Below are 27,699 nucleotides of genomic sequence, written 5' to 3'. Positions count from 1 at the left end.
AGTCAACTGGGTTTTTCTACTGTGACAAAGATAATACAGAACTGGAGCTAAGAAAAATAATACTCATAGCAATAGCTAACCACAAGATTAAATACTTGGGAGTAAATCTAACTAGAAACATAAAAGACCTAATCAAGAAAATTACTAAACATTATTATAAGAAACAAACAAACAAAAAACAAAAAATAAAACCTGGAGAAATGGAAGAATATACCATTTCATGAAAAGGAAGACTCAACATTGTGAAAATGACAATTTTACTAAAGGCAATCTACAAGTTCAATGCAATCCCAATACAAATACCAATTCCATTCTTCAATGAGATGGAACAGGCAATTTCAAATTTTATTTGGAATGGACAGAGATCCTGAATAAGCAAAGCACTCCTGAAAAAAGACACACAAAGTAGGAGGCATCTCACTCCCTGATCTCAAATCCTACTACACAGCTGTAGGGATCAAGACAGCATAATACTGATATAATGTCAGAAAAACAGACCAATGGAACAAAACTGAGAACCCAGAAATCAGCTCATCTACCTATGGTCAACTGATTTTGACAGAGACAAAATCAGTTAAGTGGAGAAATGAAAGTCTCTTTAACAAATGGTGTTGGCAAAATTGGAAAACTATCTGTAGAAAACTCAAGTACATAATACATCATACACAAAAACCAACTCAAAATGGATCAAGGACCTAGAAGTAAAACTACTAAAGATTATAAACTTTATCAGAGGAAAAACTTGGAAGAACTCGAGAAGCCCTAGTCCACAATATGAGCAGTCTTCCAAACATTTTGAAAACCTACAACCAGGAGAAAATAAAATATAGGAATAGGACCTTTTAAGAATCAAATCCTTATGCATATCAAAAAGCATCCCCAACAGGATAAAAAGGAAATACACAGATTAGAAAAAAAAATACTTGGTAATCTTATAAGGGACTCATAGCTGAAATTTAGAACACTCTAGCACCTCAACAAGAAAAAATTAAACAATCCAATCACAAAATGGACATGGATATGAAGAGACACTTAATCAAAGAAGATATTCAGCTGGCAAACAAACACATGAAGAAATATTCAAAATCCCTAGGTCTCAGAGAGATGCAAATCAAAACAACTATGGGAGATCACATTACCACAGCAAAAATAGAAAAGTACAGCATATCAACAAACAAATAAGCAGTTGGTGAGGTTGTGGAGAGGTTGGAACCTTTATTCACTGCTGGTCTGTGAATGTAAAATAGTTCAACCTTTGTAGAAGGTGGTATGGATGGCACTTTCTCAATAAGTTGGAATCAGAAATACCATTTGACCCACCAATTCCACTAGTAGGAATATAACCTAAAGAAATTAGAGCTGCCACTCAAAAGAGACATATGCATACGCATGTTCACTGCTGCATTATTTACAATAGCAAAGAGATGAAAGCAACCCAAAGACTCATGAATAAATGAATGAAAAGAAAAACTATGGTAGAATAGAATACTACACAGCACTGAACAACAAGGAATTAAAAAGTATTACACCACATGGGTGACCCTGGAGGACATTATGCTGAGTTAAATATCTCAGTCACAAAAAGGCAAATACTGCATACCACCACTGTTCTAAAGCAGGTCTGACATGAGAGGTTGGAAGGAGAATAAGATAAAGAGGATAAGAGTGGCTAAATAATGAACAGTGTATTAGAACAGATGATGGAAAGCATTGTTTAAAAGGAATATATGATTAGCCATTATTTGTATGACAACAGTCCAGAATAAGAGGTGCATAGCAAAGTCGACTGGGGAAAGGGTGAGAGCAGAAGGAGGAAATGCTGCAACAATTAATTGTTGTTTTTTTTAAAGTGAACTGTTGGAGGAGTAGGGAGAAAAATGTGCAACAATGAATGAATGAAAATACAACTTTTCTGTAAACTTTCATTAACATTACAATAATTTTTTTTTTTAAAGAATACTAAGGTGAACTTGATTAAAGCTATGGTCTTTTCAAGTACCCTCTGTACATCTGAAAGTTGGATGCATGCAATGACTAAGGAAGACAGAAGAATGAATGCCTTTAAGCTATGGTGCTGGAGAAGAGTACAGAATATCTGATGGACTGCCAAAAGAACAGAAGTACGTTTTGAAGAAAGTCCAACCTGGGTGCTACTTGGAAGCACGGATGGTAAAACATAATTTCATATACTTTGGGCATACTGTTGTGTGTGTGTGTGTGGGGGGAACAGTCACTGGAGAAGGACATCACTCTGGGAAAAGTCTACATCTTGAAATAGAAGAACATGAAAGAGAAAGATCACTAACAAGATGTATTGGCACAGTGACTATAGCAACGGACTTGAGTACATCAGAGATGATGAGGATAGGGCACGGCATAGGGCAAGGTTCAGATCCATTGTTCAGAGGGTCACTTGACTCTGTTCTTGACTCTGGTATATAACAACAACATATCAAAAACTGAACAAATAAGCTGCTATTGCGGTGATTTCAACTCATGGCGACCCCATGTGTGCTGGAGTAGAACAGTGCTCCTTGGAGTTTTCAAGGAACCGTCAGGGATTTTTCTGATGCACCTCTCAGCAGTTCAAACCACCAATCATTTAGATAGTAATAGAGTTTGCACCTTTCAAGGACTTTTACCATGGTATCAACACCAAACTCTAAGTCATGGCTGTCGACTTGTAACTGACTCACAGCTCACCCTTCAGGGGGTTTTATGGAAGCTGTAAGGCACAAAGGAACAAAGTCCAGTCTTTCTTTTGTGGAACCACTGATGAATTTGGATCATCTGAGAGATACCACCTTTATGTCAGCAGCACCAATCCCAGCGGACTACACTACCAGAGCTTCTGTACCATGGTATATTGAGCCCCAAATAACAGTTTTAAATGTCACTTCATGTTAGTTGCTGTAAGACTTTGGTTGATTTTAAACCTCTTTTAGCCTCTAGTTTTCTCTATTTGTAAAATGTGAACACTATTATAAAAATCAAGGATATGGTAGGTTCTGGTAGTGAGAAAGGAGGAAGATAATGCCAACAGTGTCTCTAGAAGTGCCCAACACAGAGAAAATATTCAGACACTGTTAGTTCCCCACTCATTAATCATTCAGCTAGTATCTTGTTTTAGAGACAGAAGAATTCAGATTTGGCAAGGGAAGGTCTATTCCATAAGAAGGAATTAGACTAAAAGATGATTATTCCTCGCAACAGAACTACAATTAAGAGCCTAGTGCATTAAAAGCAAGTCAAGGCTTTCTGTATTCCTTGTCTGTTCACAATGATTACAACCACTATACTACACCTGCTTTGTCTACTTTTCTCTCACCTCTGCTGAAGAATGTTTGTAAAGACAAAACAGAGGAGATGGCTCATCTTTCTCCCACAGAGCCACTAGTGCCAACCTTTGGGTTGGCAGTGCAACTCCTTACCTATTAGGCTCCCACAGCTCAGATAAAATGTTATTTCCCAGGTCTTTCTGGGCACTGCGGCCGGGTGTCTCTGCACGAGTACAGAAATGACAGGCATGTGAAGGAGAGCCAGACTTGTCTGTTGGTACTCACAGGCCTGTAACAGGGTCCTGCTGGAGATAAGGCAGGGCTTTGGCATTAGCGAGGATCTCCTGGGGCAGAGATGAGGGTTCCATACGCTGGAACATGGGTGCATTTTTCTGTGTAAAGGTGAGAAGAAGGAAAAAGGAGCTCAAATGAATTGGTGAGGTCTATTTCTCGTGGGACATACCTTTTAGCCTTTTTTATAATCCTATAAAAAGGATTCTAAGTGATACCCTTTTAAACATCTTTATTTCACTGCTGAGAATATATATAGCAAAGCATATACTGACTCAACATTCCCTTTGTGTACTCTTGAGTGGTTACTGAATTCTATGACTTGTATAATCATTCTCACCCTTTTCTGAGTCACTCCCAATGACTGACATCTTTCTCACTCAACTATTTTAACCTTTGTTCTATCAGTTTCCAACAGTACATGCTTAGAAAGGTCTTGGGCCCTACACCTTTGATTTCTGCTTCTAAAGTCTTACTTTTAAGGAACCCAAGTCCCGGGGATGCACTGGCCTGTCCCTGTAAGAACTCTTGTGCGACCCCTCGTGTCTCTAGAATATCTTATGTCCCATCCTCCTGCCATGCGGTGGTTCATCTTTACCTGTTCCTCCAGCTGCTGCCTCTGCTTCTTCACCTTGCTCTGTTTGTAGTAGTCCATAATCATCATTGCTGCATAGATTTTGCCTACAGTCAGGTCAGTGGCTGAAAACACAAACAGAGCATGGTGTGAGCAGAGAGAGGAGAAGGAGAAGAGAAAGGGATGCTTCAACGTGTTACCCATTTACTGAAGTTGATTTGCTCCAGTCATTTTACCCAGGCTCCATTACCCATACTCAGGCACAGTGCTAGGAACTTGGAGGATAAAATTAATAAATCCTCATCTCTGTATTTAGGGATCAGACATGGGAACCCAAACACAGTGATGAAGTTGATAAGAATAACATTAGTAAGGACCACCTCCTCTTCTACTTGGTAGTGATGTCTATGTAACGAAAGCCTTTTTTCAACTGCATGAGAATCTGCTGAGTATTTATGCCTAGAGCAAGAGAGCTATGCGCCCAAGGAGTTTCATCTGCAACCACAATGACCTTTCCAAAGAAAATGTTTTCCATTAACAATGACAAAGGGAATTGTGAATGATTCTGGTTTCCTCATGATAAAAGAACAACCTTTCCTTATCTCATTGCTCACTCAGTGTTCCCCATATGATGCGGCTTTAGTATGCTGGGCCCACCATAACAAGGACACCCAGGAGAACACCCCACACCTTTGGGCATGGGCACAAGCAGATCCAGCATCTTCTGCGACAAGTGGGGCCAGATGGCCAGGGTCTCCTTTTGTAGCTCTGAATCTAGCTGCTGCCTGTCTGCACCACCTGGAATAAGAGATATTGTTAATAAACAGAACAGACACAGAAATAACAAGGACTGGGGAAGTAGGTGGAGTCGGGAGCTGACTCAGCATGGCACTGACTCTCTCAGGCTGAGAGGAGTTGTTGGCATTTGGTGACAGTGGATCTTCAATTCCTGGTCTTTCTGCTGCAGAAGCAGAATAGAGTTGACGTTCATTTCTAGTTACTCAGGGACACCTTGTCACACAGATCCAAGGTCCTCAGACCAAGATCAGCTTTCTTAACTGTCCCCAAAATCTTCCCAGGTACTCAACGCATCAGAAAGGGAAGCAGAAATAGCTATGAGTAAGTCTTCCCACTTCATTGTATGTACAGATAGCCTTTCAGCGCCACTCTGACTCCATAGTCTCTGAGTGACCTGGTTTTAGAAAAGATGTGGCTCTGGCAAGCGCAGGAAAAGCTGAAGGTGTATCTAAAAGCTGTCGACCTTCTCTTTCCTAAATTACTGAACTGGAAATCAGGAGTGCATAAGAGTGCTGTGGCCTCTCTGGTAACAGCCACCACAAGACACCCTCTGAGACTTTAAAGAAAAGATAACAAAGAATAAAGACCATGACTACAATTCATTTTTCAATAAACAAATATTTTCAGAACACATACTATGCACCAGTCACTGAAGATAATATACTGTTAAGGCTGAAAAGAACCTCAGAGATTATCTAGCCATTCATTTTACCAGGAGGAAATGGCAAATACCAGTGATTGAGTCTCACAGGTGACACCAAGACTCCAATCGCTGGATTCCGAGGCCTGAGCACTGTGATGTGATCAGCCTGGTGGGTGAAAGGGTAAAGCTCTCTACTCTCTACCACCTTCTATTGGTTGGTCTGGGATACCTTTCTTTCTTAGTTTCTTCTTCCTGAGTTTACCTTTTGCAATTTTGATGTCCAGGGCTGTCCGGATCAGAGCCATAAGTGTGGAGGTAAAGTGGACTGTCATGTCCTCAGCCACTGGCATGTTCATCAGCACCAATCTCTGTGTGTGAGAGAGAAAAGAAACAGCAGGCGGGAAAAAAAATATCGAAAGACAATTTGGTGAGAAGGGATGAAAAGTGGAGAGGTTAAATGCACAGACAAAAAAGAAGGGCAAGGATTCCTCACCCCTCCCCTGATCCTACTCTCCCCACTTCTCACTTCAGGCTCATTTGCTGCTGTTTTGGTTTTTCTGGGCAAGGATGATGCCAAATTCCAAGGGAACAGCATTCCCCAGTCATTCTCTAGGACTCCCCCCGGGTCCTAGGAATGTCTCTGATGGTGAAGGGAAGTGGGTGCATAGGGGAAAGAGGCAGCTCTGGGAGGGGGCTCCAGACCCCATTTCAAGGCAGCTCTGTGTTTCCACTTGTCCCGTTAGCATCCCGAAACTTGATGGAGAGGGACTGGAGGGGGAGATTTCACTTTGCTTATCTGACTTGAGAGATGCATCCTGGTGCCCCCTTTTTGAGTCTTGAAAAGATGAAATTTGCCAACACATGGCTGAACATGCATTAAGTCCAACTTATCCAAAGGATGAGGTGGAACAGGGTGGAAGAAGGGAGAGTGCAAACAGCGTTGTGGGAAAGAAGGATGGGGTGAGCGGAGTAAAGAGAATGAGAGGAGGGTGGCAGAGGCAGGAGCAGAGTGGGCAGGCCTTGTTCCCTTCACCCAAGGTAAGGGAACAAATGGAAATAGCCAAATCCACTTTCCAGAGAGTATCTTGCTTTCTGAATTCTCGTGACTTTTTTCTCCAATTCCACACCCTTTCCCCCACCAAACCTCATCTCAGGAATAGAGAAAACTCAGTGGCATATTCCACCACTGGGCGTTTTTCGGATGTGGCCATCGTGAACAAGGTTAACCAGCCCTAAGCTGTGCGGGAGAGGCCATGGACCAGGGTGGATGAGGGCGCCCTGATGGCCCAAGTTCAAGGAGATGCTCTCTGGAGCTAGAGAACTTGGAGGCAGCAGCAGAAGGTCCTCTGGCAGAACCACCAGGCTGGCTGGGAGGGAAGTGACTCCTCCTGAGGGAGGGTCTCCAGTGTTTCACCGGGATGTTCTATCAATTCTACATGCATAGCACCTCATGAGTGTAAAGCCACTTTATTGGTTGTATCGGAGTCCCCTCTCTCCCACTTTCTTTAAGCTTCTAGGGAAGAGGAAACATTATTGTGCTATATTTCTAAGGGAATGAAAGAGTTTCAGAGTTCTGGGTGATGTTAAAAAAAAAAAACAACAACACCAAAACAAAAAGGAATTAATGGTATCTATACTAGTATGTAGAGGCAAAAAAAATCCAGGTCCCAAGGTTTTGAGTGCCCTAGTGACAGGTGACCCCAATGTTCATTGCTGTTGTGAGCAAGCCATGGAGAATCTTCCCACGGATCCAGGGCTAAGCCCCAAGGCTCGGCTGTGCTCATGAGGGGACTGTTACTGACCTCAGTTTGTGCCCATCATCACCTCCCTTGAGCATTTCCAAGAGAACTATGGAGCTTGAATATTGGGAGAAGAAAGCTGCATTTCTGACTTTATAGTGGGAAAACAATTGATCACTTTTTGAAATGTATCGAGCAGGAACCTATACCATGGTTCCTTCTTTTCTATGGAAGCAGACATTTGTTATGAGTCTCTCTCTTCAGAATGTATTCTTGAACCATGCTCAGAGGCATTGCTTCTGCATTACGTCCTTATTTTATACAGTTGGAGATAGCTGTGTGTCATCCCTGACAGCCACTCTGCTGTTACCATCCTTCTTGCCTGTGTATTCTATACCACATGACACGCCTCTGCCTCTTCTAGCACTTCTTTTCTAAAAAACCACTAACAAGAAGTCACACACTTGTAGAAAACAAAACACACATTATAAAAACAAGCACTTTTATAAGTAGGGCAAACCATTCTTTGTATAATTTGGTGACTTCATCCTCCTATGAATTTTCCTGACTCTTGGGTCTCATCATTTTTTCCTTCTGGGTGCCCACCTCTGCCTCCCCAGCCAAAGTTCCTCCCCGCAGTCTGGCCACCCCACACTGGATCCCATCTCCTGTTGGTCTGTAACCCAGAATGAAGGAAGGGGTGGTCTACCTTATATGCCACTTTGGAGGGACATCTCTTGCCGAGGCCTAGCGGTGGTGACATGAGAGTCAGCATTTCATACATCTCAGTGTAATGGATGCGGCCACTGCTCATGGAGGGGCGGTCAGTTGGAGTGGGGTGGGGCGGCAGGGCAGGAGGGGTAGCAGGGCAAGGAAAGGAAGTGGGGGGAAAGGATGCAGACAGGGAGGAGGGGAGAACAGGCATTCCCAGAGAGCAAAAACAGCAAAAACAAACAAACAAAATAATACAGAAAACAGGAGAAGAAAAACAAAACAAAGTGGACAAACAGGAAAAGAATAGGAAACTTGTTAATCAAGGCAAATCATACACGTGAGTCCATCCTGGCGCAGGTTTATATCACGCCCCACACAGACCCAGGAACGGCGGCGGGAACCTTGGGTCCCATCACGCTCCACGTGCACTGTTATTAGAACTCCTCTCCTCCTCTGGAGGAGCAGGACCCTCACTTCACTTCATCTGTCCCCAGTAAAACAAAAGGTTAATCTGAATTCCCAGGGCTGTGGGAGAGTGGTATAAACCGGATAGACGGTGCTCCAGCTGTGGGTTGGAAGGTCCAGGCCCAGCTAGATTCTCCCTGAAGGTGGGTCTTTCTCTTGCCCTGAACCCACAGGTGGCACATCGTGTATCCCCCCTCTGTGGTGCGTTTGCAGCAGGAGGCAGCGTCTTGCATAGAGAGTGGTGGGCCGCGGGTGCTGGGCCAGGAGGTGGCCCAGGTGCTTCCACCTGGCTCTGTAGAGAAGAGTGCTCTTGACTCCCCAGCATGCACCAGGTCAGTGGCGTGCTGGGGACGGACGAACACCACCTGGAGGAGGGAGAGCTTCTCGCATGCCATGCTGTCCTCCTGGCTCTCTCGGCATGCGGCTGCAGGTTTCACCAGGGTGGAGTTTAAAGAGTCTCAGCAGAGGCAGCTGTTGGGCCTCCAGAGTATGGGACTCACTGTGTCCCCATCCCAACCCAGCTCTGTCCCATGGCCAAGGCTGGCAGCCATCCTGGGCCTATGTCGTCTTCTGGCCCTCTGGACTGTGATGTGCCCCAGGGACACCACACTTCTCCCTTACAGCACTCAGAGAGTTCTCTTATCTAGCACGCTTGGCCTTGGACTGGGGCTTGGCAATGATGCTGAGATATTAGAGCGTTCCCAGGGTAAGGCAGAGCTGGAGAGGGAGGGCCTGTGTGCCCCTGAACAACGTCTTTGGTCTCATAGGCAAGCAGTAACTTGGCAAATATGACAGATTCCATGGTCCCATCACAATAATACACACAGAACCCTAAGGCAAGGAATCTGCCCAGCAGCCCTTTCTGGTTTATGGAGACCTTCCCAGATTCTGAGCTATTAAATCCACCACACATCAACAAACCTACACCCCTCTAGCCTCCTCTCACTTCATTCCCGACTTCTTTATTGTTTTTCATCTCTTTTCTGCTCTGCCTCCTACGTCATTCCAGGCCAAACTCCCCAGAAGCTGGGGGCGGGGAGACAGAGGCAAGGATGCCCAGATTCACACTTTGATACACTGCACATGGGGTGATTATGCCATTTGCCCAGAGGAGGCATTCTCTGTTTCCAATGAAGGGAAACCAGAACTCTTTGCTGGTGTGAAAAGACATCCAAATTCTCTAGAGGAAGAAAAAAGGTCCTGTGGTAAAATTCACAGACTAACGTGGAGAGTATGTGGAGGTGTGCGTGTCCTGGTGTGCTAATGTCAGAAAAGGGAGAGAGTTCAAATCAGCCTTCATTATACAGCAAACCTCTCCTGCTCCCCCCTCCTTCCAATGTGCCCCTTTTCTGTATTTATCAGCTGCTGGTTCTGGGAGTGTCTGGACCTCTTTAAACTCAAAGGAAAGCAACATGAAGGTTCCCTCGTGTAGCGCAGTGGTGGTGGAGCAGAGGACAGGAAGGGTTGGATGTTGCGTCCCACTGCCGCTCACGGCTGGGGACTGGGAGGCAAACCTTGCAAGCCACCCTGTAGGGGCAGTTCTCTCCCAGGCCCAGAGGAGGCGAGATCACCCGCACTAATTTGTACATATCCTTATACGGGATCCTGCCGCTGTAAAGGAAGCACAGACGGGTTAATAGGACACTCAGAGAAGGTGGGAGAGGCATGTCAGCAGAGCCATGAAGGGGAGGGCCAGGAGAGGTGGGAGCAGCTTCTTTCCTCGGGTCTGGCAAAGTCAGACCAGGAGAGACTGAGAATAGTAAGCACCAGAAAGCCATCAGCTTGCCAAACTGCACTGCCCTCAGTTTTCTAAGGTAAACAGAGACCATTCAAAGGCAAAAGGAACTGCTCCATTTGTGCCCGAGATACATAGCTAATCATGTTGCTGTTGTGTGCCATGAAATCCATTCCCACTCACACCTATCCACAGGCCAGAAGAGAAGTGCCCCACGGTTTTACAAAGACTGTAATCTTGATAAGACTGCCACATCGCTCTCCTGTCAAGTGGCTGGTGGGTTTGAGCTGCTCATCTTTGGGTTAGTTGCTTGATGCTTTAACCACAGTGCCACCGGAGCTTCTGTACCTAGCCATACAAGGCCGAAAGAGGACTCTGGTTCAGGTCAGGCCCCTAAGAAGTGAAGCATGGCAATCCACCAGTGCCTCTGACAGCTGTCAAGAGAAGATGTCAGGCTGGCTGCCATGGAATGCAAAACCTGTTTGCTTTTCTCAGTCACTGATTACATTCAGGTATTCAGACCCACTTGTCAGGGGCAGTGGGAAGTCAGCATCTTTGTGCAGACTGCAAAAGACAAATTTCCCATTAGGCTAATTAGCAAGGAACACAATTGGCAAGAGGGGCTTTGCTTCTCTTTGTGACAGGTTCGGCCTGGGGAAGTGCTTCTCTACTCCACAGGCACCTGCTGGGATCACTTCCAGAGAACAGCCAGGGAAGAAGGGAAGAGCCTTGGACAGCATCCCTGAGCCCCAGTACATGGGCAGGCTGGCCAATACAATCAGCATTCCAGGAGCCACAACGTGACCTGCCATATCACACCCTTGTCCCGAGAGCCTGCTAGAGACTTCTGGCTCCCTGTGGAAGGGACAGAATTATTTGGATTTTATGGATTCATTTTCTGCCACGGGGGAATTGGTAGTTCCAGTGTAGAATTATAGCCTTCCATGCAGGAGACCTAAGTCCAGTTCTTGGCCAGTGATGTGTGTATTGCTGTGATGCTGAACAGGTTTCAGTTGGACTTCCAAAGAGAGACTAGAAAGGAAGGCCTGGTGATCAACTTCTATAAGCCATCCAGTAAAAACCCTACAGATCACCACAGTCTGAATGGCAGTTAATCACGGGATGGCATTAGGATGAGAAAGCACATTATTCTGTTGTGGGGTAGCCATCATCATGGGATAGCCACTGTAACACTCTCAGTGGTCTTAAGCATCTGTCCCATCAGGGGCTAGAACAGGAGAACAGAAGACCAGGGATCTGCAGGTCTGGATGAACCCTAGTATAGACCAGGGTTTCCAATGGAAATGAAAACTAATGTCTCTCCCTCTCTGAGCATCCAATCCTGGCCAGCAGCCATCTCTAGTCGAGTGCTTAGCCCTCTTCCTAGCCCTTTCTTGATTTGAGTGTTGCCTGTTTCTACTCTTTCCAGTAGCAGCTCCTCAGTATGCCTGTGGACTCTTCAGAGGTAATTTGCCCATGTATTCTTTTATTTGGCTTCTTGGTGCGATGGTGAAGTAGAGAGACTAGCAGTGGCTGCAGGGTGATGTGCTTTGCAGCTTATTATCAGTCTTCCTTTTAAATACATCGTACACTTGACTTTAGATAGCTCTTCCTCCCTCATATCATAGGAAAGTCCATTATATCCACCAGAACTAGTTCTATTGTGAATTTCAAATCAGATATGCAGAGGCTTCTCCTTCGTCTTTTGGGTCTCTCATACTTCATTGGTTTGAGTCTCATCATTAAGCCTCACAGAATGATTTCCAACTGCAGCAGCTGGAATGAGTGGAGAGGAGTAAGTCTAGGGCACAAGGCACCTGAATGCAAAGGTTACATGAAAATGCAGGAATCTGGGTTTCTGAGAGCCTATGACACCATAGTGACCCTACGTAGTCTACAAACTCCTTTGCTAGCAAGTGACCTCCCTTCACTTGGGTGAGTGTATCCTTCTTAGGCTCCCAACCTCATGATCATCTGTACCTTTCAAGTTTTGATGGCTGACACATTCCCACTGCAGTTCCTTATTGGTTACTGTCAATTACATCATTCGTTATATCCAGAATTTAAACCAGAGCTCCCTATAATCCTCACAGGTAGGTGGGTTGGTAAGGTAATCCTCACCTTAAAGATGGGCAGCGTTGTCACCATCTGAAGGATGTGGGAGCCCAGAGCAGTTAAATGGCCTGACCACGGCCACTGCCTGCTGCACATCCCTCTAACACACTGCTCCCTGCTTTTTAAGAGGCTACTCACTAGAATGTAGACCCAAACACATGGACATTGTCACTCAGCCACTGCAATGGGCATAAACTTAGAGAACTCTGTGACTGAGGAGAAGAAAACTCAGATTCACTCTCCCAGCCTTTGGAGCAGAGATTCAAATTCAACAGGCTCACAGGAGGAGAGATTTGAGGAATACTCTCAGATCATACAGGCTTTCCAAGTGGAAGCAATGTGACCCATTCCTGTGAAGGATTATGACATTTTCCGAAGTATTTTCAGAGGGAGACCAGAGCGGACATACATAGGTAAATTAAGATCCTAAAGCCAAGAAGACTTGAGAGCATTCAGAAGAGCTCTTCCCTGTTCTACAGTGAGAAAGCTGAATGTTGTCGCATTTTATGAGAAAGCAGGATTGCTTTACACAAAGGGTCATATAGTAAATATTTCAGACCTGTGGGCTGTTCTGTCATTGTCACAATTAAGCAAACTTGCCTTTACTGTGTAAAAGTAGTAATACTCCTGCTGATAAGTGGAGTCTGACTCACAGGGACTTCCGATCAGATTCCCAAGGCTCTAAATCTTTATAGGAGAAGGGGGTCCATTTTTCTCCTTCAAACTGCCAATCTTTTGATTAGCAGCTCAATAGATTACATATTACCCCTTCAGGGTTCCATAAAGTAGCTGTAGACAATAATACATGAGTGGATGTTGCTGTGTTACAATAAAACTATAAAAACCAACAGAAAGTCAAATCTAGACCACAGTCTATGGTTTGCTAACTTTTGTTCTAAGCTCCAGAAAGTGTAATGGACAAATGGACAGTCAAAGAGACCCAGGGAGGAAATTTTCCACAAATTAATTCAGTCCCATGAAATAAAAGCCAAGTGTTGAACAGAACACTTGGAGGAATAACTTGCTTATTTATTTTTTTCAATCATCTCAGAGTTTCTCAAACATTACTTGTCAAGAGGTATGAAAGAAATAAAATGCCACTGTCAGTGGCTGTGATAGCTAGATGTAATGCTAGTCTAGTCTAGAAAACCATATCAAATCCTCTAGTAGCTCAAAAAGAAAGTAAATGAACAAAATCCAACAAACTCATTACCATCAACTGGATGTGGTCTCACAGTGACCCTGTGGACAGAGCAGAGCTGTCCACATGGTATCCAAGGCTCTGTTACGGAAGCAGAGTTTCTTCTCTCTCTCCTATAGAGTGGTTGGTAGGTTTTAACCAAAAAATTCTCTACATACTCTACCATCAGGGCTTTTTGGTGATTCAGAGGAGTCCATTAATTACTGGCAGAAAGATAAGAGAGAGGTCACTGGAATCCTTGTTAAGATTCCCCCAAACAGTGGAGGTGAAGTGTCAGTGACAGGGTTGTAAGGGAAGGGAATAATAGCCTGCCACAGAAGGAAAGAGAGATGGGGAAGATAAAAGGCAAGTTATCAGGGACTGGCTTGGCAACAGAGGCAGAGGAGTAAGCCTTCCTCAGACTGAGACTAAGGAGAATCTTCTCTCCTTCTGTAACAGGCCGGCATGTGGGTGGTTCTAATTCCAGCCTCTTGCCCGAGAACTCCAGGGGCACGAGGTGTGAGCCTTATGGAGTGGGCTGGAGGTCTACGCACCATGCAGCTCGGTCATACTCTGCCCAGATGCGGACAAACTCGTCCAGGTGATGAGGCCCCAGGATGGAGGAGTCTCGAGTCAGGTACTCAAAGTTGTCCATGATGACAGCCACAAACAGGTTGAGCATCTGAAGGGTAAGGGGAGAAGAAGTGTTAAAGGGAGCCCAGAGCAAAAAAACAACCTTCAAGGAAAATCAAGAATTCAAAAGTTGATAATGTTGAAGCTCTTAACTAAAGCAATGTTGATCTTCTAATGGAACACATTTTAATTTTTTTGTACCACACATTGCTCATTGTGTGAGCGCTATTATTTCATTTTTCTTTGCCCTTTTGTATTTGCTAAGTGCCCCATAGTCACTCTTATTAGCTTTTCAATTTACTTAATTGTTAGTATAACAGCAGAAGGAGCAGCAGTAACAACATGCTTGAAGGCTAGAGGAATACAAAGCCTGATATCAACCATCATTTTTCTGCCTCCCCCCTCTCCCCCTCAAAGGGAGCCCACATGAGAACTGGCGAGGTGTCTCAGAACTGACGTTATGACTTCATGCAAGTGACAGTTCACAATTCTTCATGATTCTCAAGTGGCTTCAAATATCTTGTTCTTCCAATTTGTTGTTCAACAAACATTTAATGTATACCTGCTATGCTTCCAGAAGAGATCTAGGTGCTGGAAATGCCAGATAAAAAGGGTCTAAAGATATATTCTCATAGCAAACAGAGTATGTAAAGAGTAGTTAGCTTTCAGCAAATGCTATACAGAGGATATATATCAATTAGACACATATAGGCACTCAGATGTGGTTGTAATTAAGGCATGTGACTCCTAACTAAAATATTGGGGATTTCAACCCATAGCTATTCTGTGTAATAAAGTTGAGGCATTATCTGCCCACCGGATGGCAGCCAGGAATCCTACGGTGCAGCTCTACTCTGTCCTACTGAGTCATTATGAGTCAGAATCAAGTCCATGGCATTGGGCCTTGATTGGTTTATGACACAGAAACATAAGAATTATATGCATTTTAAGAGCCATGAGAAAAACACGTACAGGTTATATTTGAGACAGAAGTAAAACGTAGAGTTGATGCTTGAGCTGAGTACTGAAAAACACGGAATAGCTCGCCAAATAGCCATGAACACAGAGGAGGGTGAGTTTGGTCACGAGAATGAGGAAATGAGAACACAGAGGCTTAGAGAAAAAAAGGAGCATTCAGGGAATGACATAAAGGGATGTGTAGCTGGGTCCAAGTGCCAGATCATGGAGGTGACTTATAAACCTTGCTACAGGGTCTTGATCAGGGGTTGGCCAACTAGTCAGTGGATATTTTAACCTTTGCAGGCCAGACAGCTTCTGTCACAACCATTCAGTTCTGTTATTTAGCATAAAAGCAACCAAGGGGAATATATACGTGAAAATGCATGGTTGTGTTCCAATAAAGAATTATTGATAAACATTGAAATATGAACTTTTTATAACATCCATATGTCACAAAAATATTATTCATCTTTTGACTTTTGAGTCAACCCTTTGAAAAAGGTGAAAACCATCCTTAGCTTACGTACATTACAAAAACAGGTAGTATATGATTATATATAATGTGTATGAGAATAGTGTGGAACAAGGGGAGCCTGGGGGGCGGGGGAGGGAAGGGGAAGGGGAAGAAAGGGAAAGGGAGAGATGTGCAATAAGGAATAAAATTTAAAAATTAATTAAAAAATAAAATTGGGGGAAAAGCGATAGAATATTAGAGTTGATGAGGATGGACACAAGATAGGAAAGATTCAGGTCTGTTGTTCCTAGGGTTGTTATGAGTTGTACTCAACTCAATGGCACCTAACAACAACAAAATGTGTAACCTAAAATCAGTTAGTGGACTTGTTTATTTAATTAGTTCCTAAAGCTCTTCATGCAAAAACATTAAACTTCAACATGTACACAAAAACAAAAACAGGGAGTATACTGGATTTCACCCCACGGTTCAGCGGTTGCCAACATCTAGTCTAGACTATTCAGTAGTTCGTAGGAGTGACAGAAAGGTTTTTAACGGAGAGTCCAAGAGACATCCGTACATAAGAAGAAGCTTGGTAGCAGTGCGAAGGGTGAGCATGCATGAGAGAATTGGGGACCAAGCAGGAGGCTGTGGTGGAATCTGGTATTCCTAGTAGTGGAATTGCTGGGTCAAATGGTATCTCTATTTGCAACTTTTTGAGAAAGCGCCATACTGCTTTCCACAGGGGTTGCACCATTTTACACTCCCACCAACAGTGAATCAGGGTTCCAGTTTCTCCACAACCTCGCCAGCATTTGTTGCTTGATGTTCTGTTAAATTTTGCTATTTTGACTGGGGTGAGATGATATCTCATAGTTGTTTTAATTTGCATCTCTCTTAGGGCTAGGGATTTTGAGCATTTCTTCATGTGCTTGTTAGCCATCTGAATGTCGTCTTCGGTGAAGTGCCTGTTCATATCCTGTGCCCATTTTTCTATTGGATTCTTTACCTTTATCTTGTTGTGGTGCTCAAGTATTTAATAAATTCTGGATATAAGTCCCTTATCTGATTACTACCGAATACTTTTTCCCAGTCAGTGGCTTCCCTTTTTACCCTACTGGAGAAGTTTTTGGATGTGCATAGGGATTTGAGTCTTAGAAGATCCCATTCATCTATGTTATCTTCTCCTGGTTGTAGGTTTTCCAGGATACTGGGAAGACTGTTTATGCTGTGGATTAGGACTTCTAGTGTTGTTCCTAGCTTTTCTGTAATGAAGTTTATAGTCCTTGGTTTTAGTCCTAGGTCCATGATCCACCTTGAGTTGGTTTTTGTGTATGGAGTGAGGTGTGGGTCTTGCTTGAGTCTTTTGCAGATATTTTTCCAATTTTGCCAACACCATTTGTTAAAAAGGCTGTCGTTTCCCCACTTCACTGATTTCATCTCCTTGTCAAAAATCAGTTGACCAGAGATAGATGGGTTGATCTCTGGATTCTCAATTCGATTTCATTGATCTATGTGTCTGTCATTGTACCAGTACCATGCTGTCTTTACCACTATGGCAGTGTAGTAGGATTTGACATCAGGGAGTGAGATACCTCCTACCGTTCTTCTATTCTTAAGGAGTGCTTTGCTTATTCGGGGCTTTTTTCCATTCCATACGAAATTGGAGATTGCCTTTTCCATCTCGTTGAAGAATGGGGTTGGTATTTGTATTGGGATTGCATTAAATGTGTAAATTGCTTTTGGTAGTATTGCCATTTTCACAACATTGAGTCTTCCTATCCATGAGCAAGGGATATTCTTCCACTTTTCAAGATCTCTTTTTGTTTCTTGTAGTAATGTCTTGTAATTTTCTTGGAAAAGGTCCTTTGTACTTCTGGTTAAATTTATTCCCAAGTATTTAATCTTGTGATTAGCTATTGTGAAAGGTATTGTTTCTCTTAGTTCTGGCTCTGTATTCTTTTTGTCGCTGTAGAGAAATCCAACTGATTTTTGTATGTTGATCTTTTATCCTGCTACTTTGCTGTATTGGTCAACTACGTCCAATAGTTTTCTTGCTGAGTCTTTAGGGTTTTCTAAGTATACTATCATGTCATCAGCATAGAGGGATAATTTTACCTCCTTGTTGCCTATTTGGATACCTTTTATTCCCTTCTCTTGTCTTATTGCTATTGCGAAGACTTCCAAAACAATATTGAATAAAAGAGGTGATAGTGGGCATTCTTGCCTAGTTCCTGTTCTTAAAGGGAATGCCTTTAACCTCTCTCCATTAAGAACAATGTTGGCTCTTGGGTTTTCATAGATACTTTTTACTATGTTGAAGAAATTACCCTCTAATCCTATTTTGTTGAGTGCTTTAATCATGAAAGGGTGTTGGATTTTATCAAAGGCTTTTTCTGCATCAATTGATAGGACCATATGGTTCTTGTTCTTTGCCTTGTTGATGTGGGAATCTGGTATTCCTGAAGCAGTAGGGTAACAGTGTTGCTAGGAGCTCAGAGTTCTAGAGTTCTAAGAGGCTGACCTGATGAGACTTGAAGAGCACAGTGACTAGCATTTTCTTGTTGTTTCTCGATTGCTTAGTGCCAATTTGCTGCACTTCTGCTATTCTGAGGGTCTACCTCTTGCCTATTCAGAGGTGTCCTGGTTCAGTGGGGCATCACCTGTGACCAGGCCTCAGCCAGCCAGTGAACCTCACTACCCGGGCAACAGAGGGTAGGTGAAAGGGGGGAACGAGTGAACTCATCAAGCTAATACTAAGGGATGGTAATAAAACTAAACCCAAGGCTTTTCTTCTTCTCTGTTGATCTTGACTATGTGAGGACTTGAGGTCTTGCTGCTATTGCATCTTGAAGGTGCAGGAGTGGGTTGTTTAAGAAAAGAGTTAATGTGGAGGACAGGAAAGCCTGGAGATTGACAGAGAGGAACCTGAACCTGTGAGCTGTATGAGCCCCAGATAAACCCTTTGCATAGGTCTGTTCTGTCCCAAATTCTTAATTTGTATAAGCCTATAAAATCAATTTATGCAGATTAGCTGGGTTTTCAGTTACTTGCAAATCAAAGAGTCCTGTCTGAGAGAGAACAACTGGTTGTGGAATGAGGGAAGAGGAGTCTCCACTGATGATGCCCAGATTCCAGATGAAGTGGCTGGGTAGATGGAGGTATTGGGTATATAGACAAGGTGTATGGGATAAGAAGACAGTGGGTATGAAGGCAAGGCTTTAATTATCTATTTTACAGCCAATCTTACCTTATTCATTCTTCCGGCCTGCTGCTTAGAATACAGTAAATGAATGACCAGGTATCTAGTCAACATCTTTTACCACGAGCACTATTCTCTTTGGATGATAGAGCAGAAAGTAGGAAGGTGTGTAGTGCCCTACAGCTGTGTGTGGGCCCCATTCTTGGCTTTCATGGCATGCTTCAGACTGTACTGATGTGAAAAGAAAATAAGCATCCCTCTTGGGTAAGCCACTGTTATTTGGGGACTTTTTCATGCAGTAGGACTGAAATGAACATGGGCCTTTCTTTTTACCCCTGAGATGGGAGATATAGTGAGTAGATTCACCACTTCTTGATATAAAGGGTTTTCCATGTATCTTCACATTTCTTTTACACTCCTTTCAAAGGTATATAATTAATGTTAACAAAAACAGTTCTTATTACTGATTTATACTTAAATATTTTTATAGCATAGGAGACTAAGGTGCTCCTGATCACAATTATTTGCTATGTATCAGAAAACTGGACAATAACTACGAATGATAGAAAGAAAATGGATGCCTTTGAGCTGTGATGCTGGATGTATTGAATATTCCATGGACTACTAGGAGAACAAACCAGCTCTTCTGGGAGAGGGTGACACCAGGCTGCTCCTTGGAGGCAAGGATTCTAAAGCTTTCTGTCATGCTTTGGACATGTTGCAAGTAGGGATCAATCTTTAGAGAGGGACATCATGCTTGGGAGGGTGGAGGAATAGTGCAGGAGAGGAAGACCCTGGATGAGATGGACTGACTCAGTGACTGGAGTAATGGGGGGGCGGGTTAGGTATGTTGGAGATGATGAGATTGGCTCAGGATAGAGGAGGATTCAGAGAAGTTGTATAGAGGGTTGTTATGAGTTGCAGGCAACTTAATGGTACTTAACAACAACATACACATTCATAACCATTAATTACTTATTTCAATGTTCACTAACTCTTTGTGAGACAAGACTTTGAACCGACAGAAACATATCGTACTCACATTTGTATTTTTAAGTATCCAACCTGACATCACAGGCTCCTAAAATTAGTGTAGAATGGTTGATTGAATTGAGAAGCTTTGTGGCTTGCCCAGAGACACATAGTTAACTCTCATGGAAGGCAAGCAGGTCATCAAGTCCTGAAAATAGCCTCTTCTAGAATCATTAATGCCCATTTTGCAACATTTTACATCTGAAAAGTCTAAAAGTGTCTTCATAGTCCCTAATTAATATTCTGGTTATAGCTTTGGTTTCTTTTAAATATTTATTATTAAACACCTAAATTACAGAATAAAACTGAGATCACATGCCTTTTATATGTGACATGTTATCCTGTCAACAAGTAGACCTCCTGTAGACTGGCTTCACCTTTGACCACAGGTGAGGGAGGTGCTCTCGTTTGTAGAGAGACAGAGCCCAGTTCAGGTTAGCTAACAGCCACCCAAAAACAACTGCACTAACAAAATAGACCAAATGCCTAAAGGTTAAGCCTAAAACTATGAAGTCCGTGGAACAAAAGATATGCACAAAGCCCTAAATTACAGCATAAATAGGCTTCTGAACATAATTAAGACTGTAGTGGATGATAAAATAAATAAACAGGTTCTCCTAAAAAAAATACTAGTTGTTGTGTACCATAGAGATGGAACCAACCCATAGCTGACCCTCCAGCAGGTTTTCAAAGGCAGTTAATTGCATGAAAGGAGACTGCCCACCCTTCTCCCATGGAGCAGCTGGTAGGATTTGAACTGCATGCCTTAGGGATTGCAGCTCAGTCACCAAAAGAATAAAAACAAAACAACAACAACAACAAAAACCTGAGGGAAAAATTTTGGCAATGAAATATCTGGAAAGGGTTTAATTTCCAAAATTTACAGAAAATGTCAACATTTTCTAAAAAATACAAATAATCCAATTTAAAAATGGACAAAGGACAAGAAAAGAGCAGCTTAACAAATACATGAAGAGATACTTATGATCACTTGTCATCATCAAAAAATTCAAATACATTGCTGTTGAGTCAATTCCAACTATGGTGACCCTCCATTAAGCTTCAAAGACTACAAAATGAGAGGGGATTACTTCATATGTTTCCCATAGAGTAGCTGGTGGATTTGAACCCACTCATCTTTCAATTAGTACCCTACCATGTAACACACTAAGCCACCAGGTTGTTTAGATAGATGAAAATAAAACTATAAGATGATGTCATCTCACCCCAGCAATAATGACATTAATAATAATAAACACACCCAGGAAATAAACCAATTCTGGGAGACTGGAATTCTTATATACTGTGGGCAGGTCTGTAAAACAATGGGTAAGGAGTTTCGCTGCCAACATGAAGACAAGTGGTTTGACTCAGCCAGTTGTTCCTTGGGAGATAGACAGGCAATCTCCTCTCATGTGATTTATAGCCTCTAGAGGGTCAGCTGTAAGTCAGTTCTGACTCAACAACAATGAGTATGACCTGACTTGGAAAATTATATGGTGCTGCTTCCTTTAAAAGCTAGAACTAGAAATACCATTGTTGTTGCTGTTGTGCACCATAGAGTCAGAACCAACCCATAGCTGACCCACTGGTGGGTTTTCAGAGGCAGTCAATCGCACAGGAGGAGACTGTCCGTCCTTCTCCCTTGAAGCAACTGGTGGCCTCAAACTGTGTGCCTCCAACATTGCAGTGCAGCTTCTTACCGCAAGGTCAATATCATATGATCTGTCAATCCCATTGCTAGGTAATTAACCTAGAATTAAGAGCTATGACGTGAACACCCATGACAAGATATGCACACCTATGTTGTCTTGTGTTATTATTTGCAATATCAAAAAAGGATAGAAACAATCCAAATTTCCTTCAAGATGAATGGATAAAAAGACTATGGTATATATTACACGAAGAAATACTGTGCAATGATTAAGGATAACGACATATATCTGAAGCATTTTTAAAACTAACAATCTAGAGGACATTATATTTAGTAAAATAAGTTGAAAAAAAAAGAACAAATATTATATGTTACTATGATTAAAACAAGTTTGGAAGCAGCAGTGGCATCCACTTTTGAAACAGCTTGCCTCCGGAAACTCTATGAACTTGGAGACATGATGAAAGTTATACAAGTGTTCAGGTCTTTCATTCATAGGGTCACTATGAGTCGCCTACGACACAATGGCACTTAACAACAACAACATATAGAGAAAGTTCTGTTGGTATAGTGGATAGAAAATTATGCTACAAGCCAAAGGTGGATGATTTTAATCTGCAGCCCTCAGGCCTGGTTTTGGTTTTGGTCAAACTTTCTTCTATGTCATACAGCACTGGTGCGTCCATTTGCTGTACAGAGGCAACTCGTGGTTGCTGTCATGGTAAACACTTGTGACACTTATGTGCCAAATGTGATAATGGTTACCTATGGTGGACAGTGTTTGGTGGAGCTCCCCAATTAAAACAACCTCCCCGATTAAAACAAGCTTGGAAGCAGGAGTGGCATCCACTTTCGAAATAGCTTGCTTCTATAAACTCTATGAACTTGGAGAAACAATGAGAGCTATGCAAGTGTTCAAGTCTTTCGATGGCACTTAACAACAACAACAACAACAACGACGATTATTTTAAAAATCAAGAATAGATTTATACACAGAAAGAAGCATTCTTTAATGGTTATCATAGATGAGAGAGGAAGACAGGGAAAATCACTATCTAGATAGTTGTTAGGTGCTGAGGAGTCAAGGACAATTCCTAGCAACCCTACGAACAACAGATTAGAACCTCGCCAACCCTGTGCCATCATCATGTTCATGTGTTAATTCTTGTGAAGGGAAAGACAATATAGGAAGACACTGAGAAAGATGTAAGAATAAAGGACAGTTATAGCAAATACTGTAACTTTTATAATTCTGCAGCAACAGTAAACACAAGCAGTAATTTGAGAGTGGACACAAAGTACATTTACATGCTAAATAGGTGTGGGAGATTGAACAGGACTACACTTGCCTCGATACACAGCAGTTCAAACTCACGATGACCCTCAGTCGTGCTTCTAAGGCTGTAAACCTTTACAAGAGCAGATTGTCCATATTTCTCTTGAGGAGCAACTGGTGGGTTTGAAAGGCTGACCTTTTGGTTAGCGATGCAGCAACAAAATGCATTATGCTGCCCGAGACCCTGAATAGACACGCAGAGTTGGGGGGTATTTCTGTCTACATAGATATTTGTATGTGCTGCATGCATGTTTATATATGCATATAAGAAGAAATCACTTAAGAGGCAGAATTATAGAAACATCTTAGACCAAATACCTCACAGGACTGAATTACTTGGTTTGAAGACTACGGACTAGGATTCTAGGGAACAAACATCTAGATCAATTGGCATCACATAATTCACAAGGACAACTTTCTAAGTCCTTAGTCTGGTGAGCAGAGGCTGGGGTTTCAAAGCTACAAGGAGCCATTCAAGATACAACTACTGTTCTCAACAAAGGGAAGAAAATGAAAGACTCAGGGAATCAATCAAGCATAGGACTAACTGTCCACATGAACTAAAGACTCCTCTAGCTGAGACCAGATGAAAGAGACAGAGCCTGGTGACTACTACTGACCTCTCCAATCAAGAATCCAAGAAAAGGTCTCGGTTAGAATGGGTGAAAAACATAGCGCAACACTTAGATTTATTAAGAGCATGCTTATTAGTCTGATAAAGACAGAAGGAAGCCCTGAAACTAATGCAAAGTGGTCCTTTTAAGTGGGAAGTGAAGTTACTCTCAACTAGATAATAGTCTGACAAGTAAACAGGAACACCATAAAAAATGTACTCCTTAGAACAAAACCCGATGTACATAAAAATGAAAAGGGGGGGGGAGTGTCAGGGAAACAGCAGTTGTTGTTGTTGATTGTCACTGAGTCGAACACATTTCATTGTGACCCTATGAACAAAAGGCCTGAAGCCTTTCTATAACTATCAACATTTAAAACCTGCTGGAGGGTCAGTTATGGGTTGGTTCCAACTCAATGGCACATAGCAACAAACTCATTGTCTTAGTTGATCCTCAAAATACATTCTGCTGATAGTACCTTGTGGCATGTCACACAGGTCATGTGTGGCAGAGCTGAGATGGCAGTGGCACCACATGGGACCAGTCCCACTGAAGACAGTGTTGGTCATCCCTTTAATTTTAGTATGTTTAATATTGAGGGGAGAACAAAGCATTTCTGATCTATTGCTGTAAAGCAAAACCCTGATATCAACAAAAAATTATCAGTGCAAGCATGTGAGGTGTAGACCAATAAGAACTCTCTGAGATGCTACAGCAGGGGAAACAGAGTGAATGGAAATAGAGAAAGCCAGGGGAGAAATAGGAAGCTCGGTTGGCTTAGTGGTAAGGAATTGTGCTGCCAACCCAAAGGTATGCAGTTTGAATCAGCCAGCTGATCCATGAGAGAAAGATGGGCTATCAATACCAAACAACAATGGGGAGAGCACTGACACTGGAGGCACTGTATCTAATATCATAGAACAATCTGTGTATTAATTATTCAAACGGAAACCAATATGCAAGTTAGGAGCAAACATTCGCCTAGAGTACAATAAAGCACTGAATACATGAATAAATAAACTTAAAACACCAATTAGTAGTGTTCTCTAAATTTTCTTTGCATTATTTTCATTATACATTATACTCATCTATTTTAAACAGTATGTTTTGTGTTACTTGTTCCTTGAAAAATCTTTCACAGACATGAGAATAAGATTCACATACATGAAAATAAGATGTACCCATTTATACCATGCATATATACTTTCATTATCAAAAGGGAAAGTGTTTTGTTTTTTAATACAATTTTTATTTTATACTGATTTACTTACAAAATTTGTACACATTCTTTTTCACACTGGGTATTTCCCATTTACTTTACCCTCCACTCCCTCTACCCACTAAATTGTGTGACCCTATAATTAATCTCCCTGCCCACCCTCACTCCTCTGTTCCACCCTCCCCTCTTGGATCCTCATACATGCTCTACAGTAATGGTCTTATATAGTATTTGTCCTTATGGGTCTGAGTTAGCTCACTTAGCATAATGCTCTCCAGTCCCTCCCAAGTTAGGTAATGATTTTCAAAATCTTTGCTCCTGTGTGCTGTGTAGTATTCCCTCTTGTGAATGTACCATAATTTCTCAAAGGGAAGGTGTTTTGGGTAAGTCCAGAACAGCAACAAAACCAAGACCACAATGTAGGGTATCCAGAACAGACATGTGCCATAGGGTTTCCAAGGCTGTAAGTCTTTACGGGACCAGACTGGCACATCTTTTCCCCACAGGATGGCTGAATGGGTTGACCTACTGACCTTGTTAGCAGCCGGATGCTCTACCCACAGCCCCACCAGACTTGCTATTAACCTGCCAGCTATGCTTAATAATTCTCTTGAAGTTTTCCTTTCGCTTTAAAGAATATGCTTGAGATGTGAAACATTTAGTTTACTTTGTGATGCACAGCCATGTGACTGACCACTTCTCAGCTATGTCACTGTTCACGTCATCTGCTTTTTGTGCAGCCAGTAGGTAGCATTAGCCCTGAAGCTGTACTGAGGAATATCAAGGTGTCCAGAAACCAGGGTGGATGGACCCTTTTATTGATCTTGTTGCATCTCATCCATTTATTCAGCTTATCAGTGTTGATCTGATTGTGCAGGGTAGAAATTTCTCAATGCTGAGGTGCTGATTCATGCTTTCTGCCAATGAAAGACTTAAAAAGGCGCCTCAGACTACTCATAGCTCTCTAGGTGGGTGTACGCCGCAGACGGTATTCAATATTTACTAATCTCCAGATCAATCACGTCTATCACATCTATCAAGCTAGCCAACTGTCAAAAACATACTGGTATCATGTCAAGAGACAACATGTCTATTACATTACATTTTACTTTATTTTACTCTTATTAACGGTATCACCTTCCATTTTCAATTTAATTTTTCTCTAATGGTTTATAAGTCTCTGTAAGACAGATAAGACATTCTGATTTCTACTAAGAAAATAACTAAGAACATGGAGGAGAAAGGACCTTTTTTCTGGGTCACAAGAGATTACTGATATGAAGCTCTATGTTCTAGTCACTGACCTTTGTCTCACCCATAATTCCTTCTCACAGTAATCCTTCCGTAGAAGCAGTGAAGCTTTTTCTCAGTCATTTAAAGTCACACACCCAGCACCTGAGAAGCATCATGGCCTCCAAGAGCATTTTTGAAGACCTTTTTAAAAGGGGTGGAGTGAGTGTGTTTGTGTGTGAGCACATGCATGTTGAGAGAGAGAGAAAAAGAGGCATGAACCTACGCTGAGGAACCATATCTGTTTATCAGTGAGACTAGGGTGAGATAGGCCTCATCTCAAATCAAGGCCATAATCTTGCTTACCAAGAAGGAACAGAAGAAGATGAAAGAGACAAAGTAAACGTAGGCCAGGTCGGTGCCACAGCGCTCGTTCTCGTTCTGCCCAGATGGTGCTGTGGTGTCGGGCTCGCAGCCTTTCTCCCCAAGGCACGACAGCATGATCTCCTGCCAGGCCTCACCCGTGGCACTCCTGAGCCCCAGAGACATTCTGGTTAACAGTAGCCGCTGTGCGCGCCCCATCCCTGCCTAGGCCCTCTTCCCGTTACTCACCCCCTCCTCTCACCAGGACTCCAGCCAGTACCTGTTTTACCCAGTGAGCCCCTCCTTCCAGTGCTTTCCACTGAGGCATGAAGAGTATAGTGAGGCTCCTCTGGGTCCCACCATCTTACCCACTGCTTCTTTTTCTTTGAGAGCTCTCTGTTAGCATCTTAGATGGAACTAAGATCCTATCAAAATCTAGCCATTCAAGGTTCCAATCCTTAAGGAGAATCTGGTCTGCAAGCAACTCTCTTTACTAGCCCCCCTTTCAAGTCCTGGGAGGTGAGGCTGAAGTCGTAATTTATAAATGAACATAGGAGACAAGTGAGTTCGTTTAATTTTTCAAATGCCCTTTGGGCTGGTTCATCAGGTTAGAGATGGTTTCTCACCTCCTCCTTATAAAATATGGCCAGAATAGAAGCAGCAGAATGAAGAGACCCAGGGAATGCAGGTGGCAGATCACCTCATGGCCCTTTATGGAGAGGGCTCCGGCTGTAACCCTTTCACACCCAAGTACCTGAAGAGCAGCATGAGGGACCCGAAGAAACTTCGGAAGTTGTTGTGCCGGTTGATGTGACTCTCCTCGTCTAATTTGATGTTTCCAAATACCTGATAGAGTAAATAAGAAAAAAAAGCAATAAATACTTTGGCATTAGGTAAACCTACACGGCTGGCAAATTCATTAGCATAGTGAGGATCTCGCCTTGAAGCAGACAACTCAAACCAGAGCAGCTAATGGTTACCACCCTTTAGGCCTGATATTTAGCAGTAAATATATCCTCAATGGTTCACTGCAGGCAAGGGGACTAATACTAATGGACTCTGTAGAAGATAAGACCTTATGAAGGTTTCTGATCTGTTGCTCCCACATCTGATTTGGTCTCTATTTCCATGGCACCTACCAACATGACACTCACCATGGCACTGAAGAAGTTTCTCAAAGACATTACCCATAATAAGAATAAAGAAAAGGAATCACCCTGTGTGCTTGTCTTAACTTGCGGTGATGGGAACATGTACATTTGCAGAAGTTACAACTTATTGTTGAGGTAGAGTAAGTCAGAAGAGGAAATCTCTATCTTTCATGAACATATTTCAATTCAGATAATAAAATTTCAGGATGTCAAGATGACTATAATCATGAGAAAGAAAATTCACATATCTGTACACTCACACATACATACATACATACACACACACACACACACACACACACACACACACACACACACA

The 27,699-nt window shown here is 42.6% G+C and overlaps 1 protein-coding gene across 4 annotated transcripts in view; it reads right to left on the bottom strand.

Annotated features, from left to right (window-relative positions):
* The window catches only part of CACNA1E (calcium channel, voltage-dependent, R type, alpha 1E subunit), a 564,119-nt gene that overhangs the window by 31,495 nt on the left and 504,925 nt on the right, over window positions 1–27,699 (bottom strand). For all 4 annotated transcript variants that reach the window (XM_006887740.1, XM_006887741.1, XM_006887738.1 and 1 more), the window contains 8 exons: window positions 26,984–27,075; window positions 26,233–26,398; window positions 14,087–14,214; window positions 8,033–8,129; window positions 5,847–5,952; window positions 4,834–4,941; window positions 4,168–4,268; window positions 3,564–3,670 (listed from right to left, as the gene is read on the bottom strand). In XM_006887740.1, coding sequence (XP_006887802.1) covers window positions 3,564–3,670; window positions 4,168–4,268; window positions 4,834–4,941; window positions 5,847–5,952; window positions 8,033–8,129; window positions 14,087–14,214; window positions 26,233–26,398; window positions 26,984–27,075 — 905 coding nt within the window. The remainder of the gene's footprint in view (window positions 1–3,563; window positions 3,671–4,167; window positions 4,269–4,833; window positions 4,942–5,846; window positions 5,953–8,032; window positions 8,130–14,086; window positions 14,215–26,232; window positions 26,399–26,983; window positions 27,076–27,699) is intronic.

This window comes from Elephantulus edwardii, unplaced genomic scaffold (genome assembly GCF_000299155.1).
Source record: "Elephantulus edwardii isolate Elephantulus edwardi_28Jun2011 unplaced genomic scaffold, EleEdw1.0 scaffold00061, whole genome shotgun sequence".
NCBI classification, from domain to species: Eukaryota; Metazoa; Chordata; class Mammalia; order Macroscelidea; family Macroscelididae; genus Elephantulus; species Elephantulus edwardii.
This window is presented reverse-complemented; position numbering and strand designations above follow the sequence as displayed.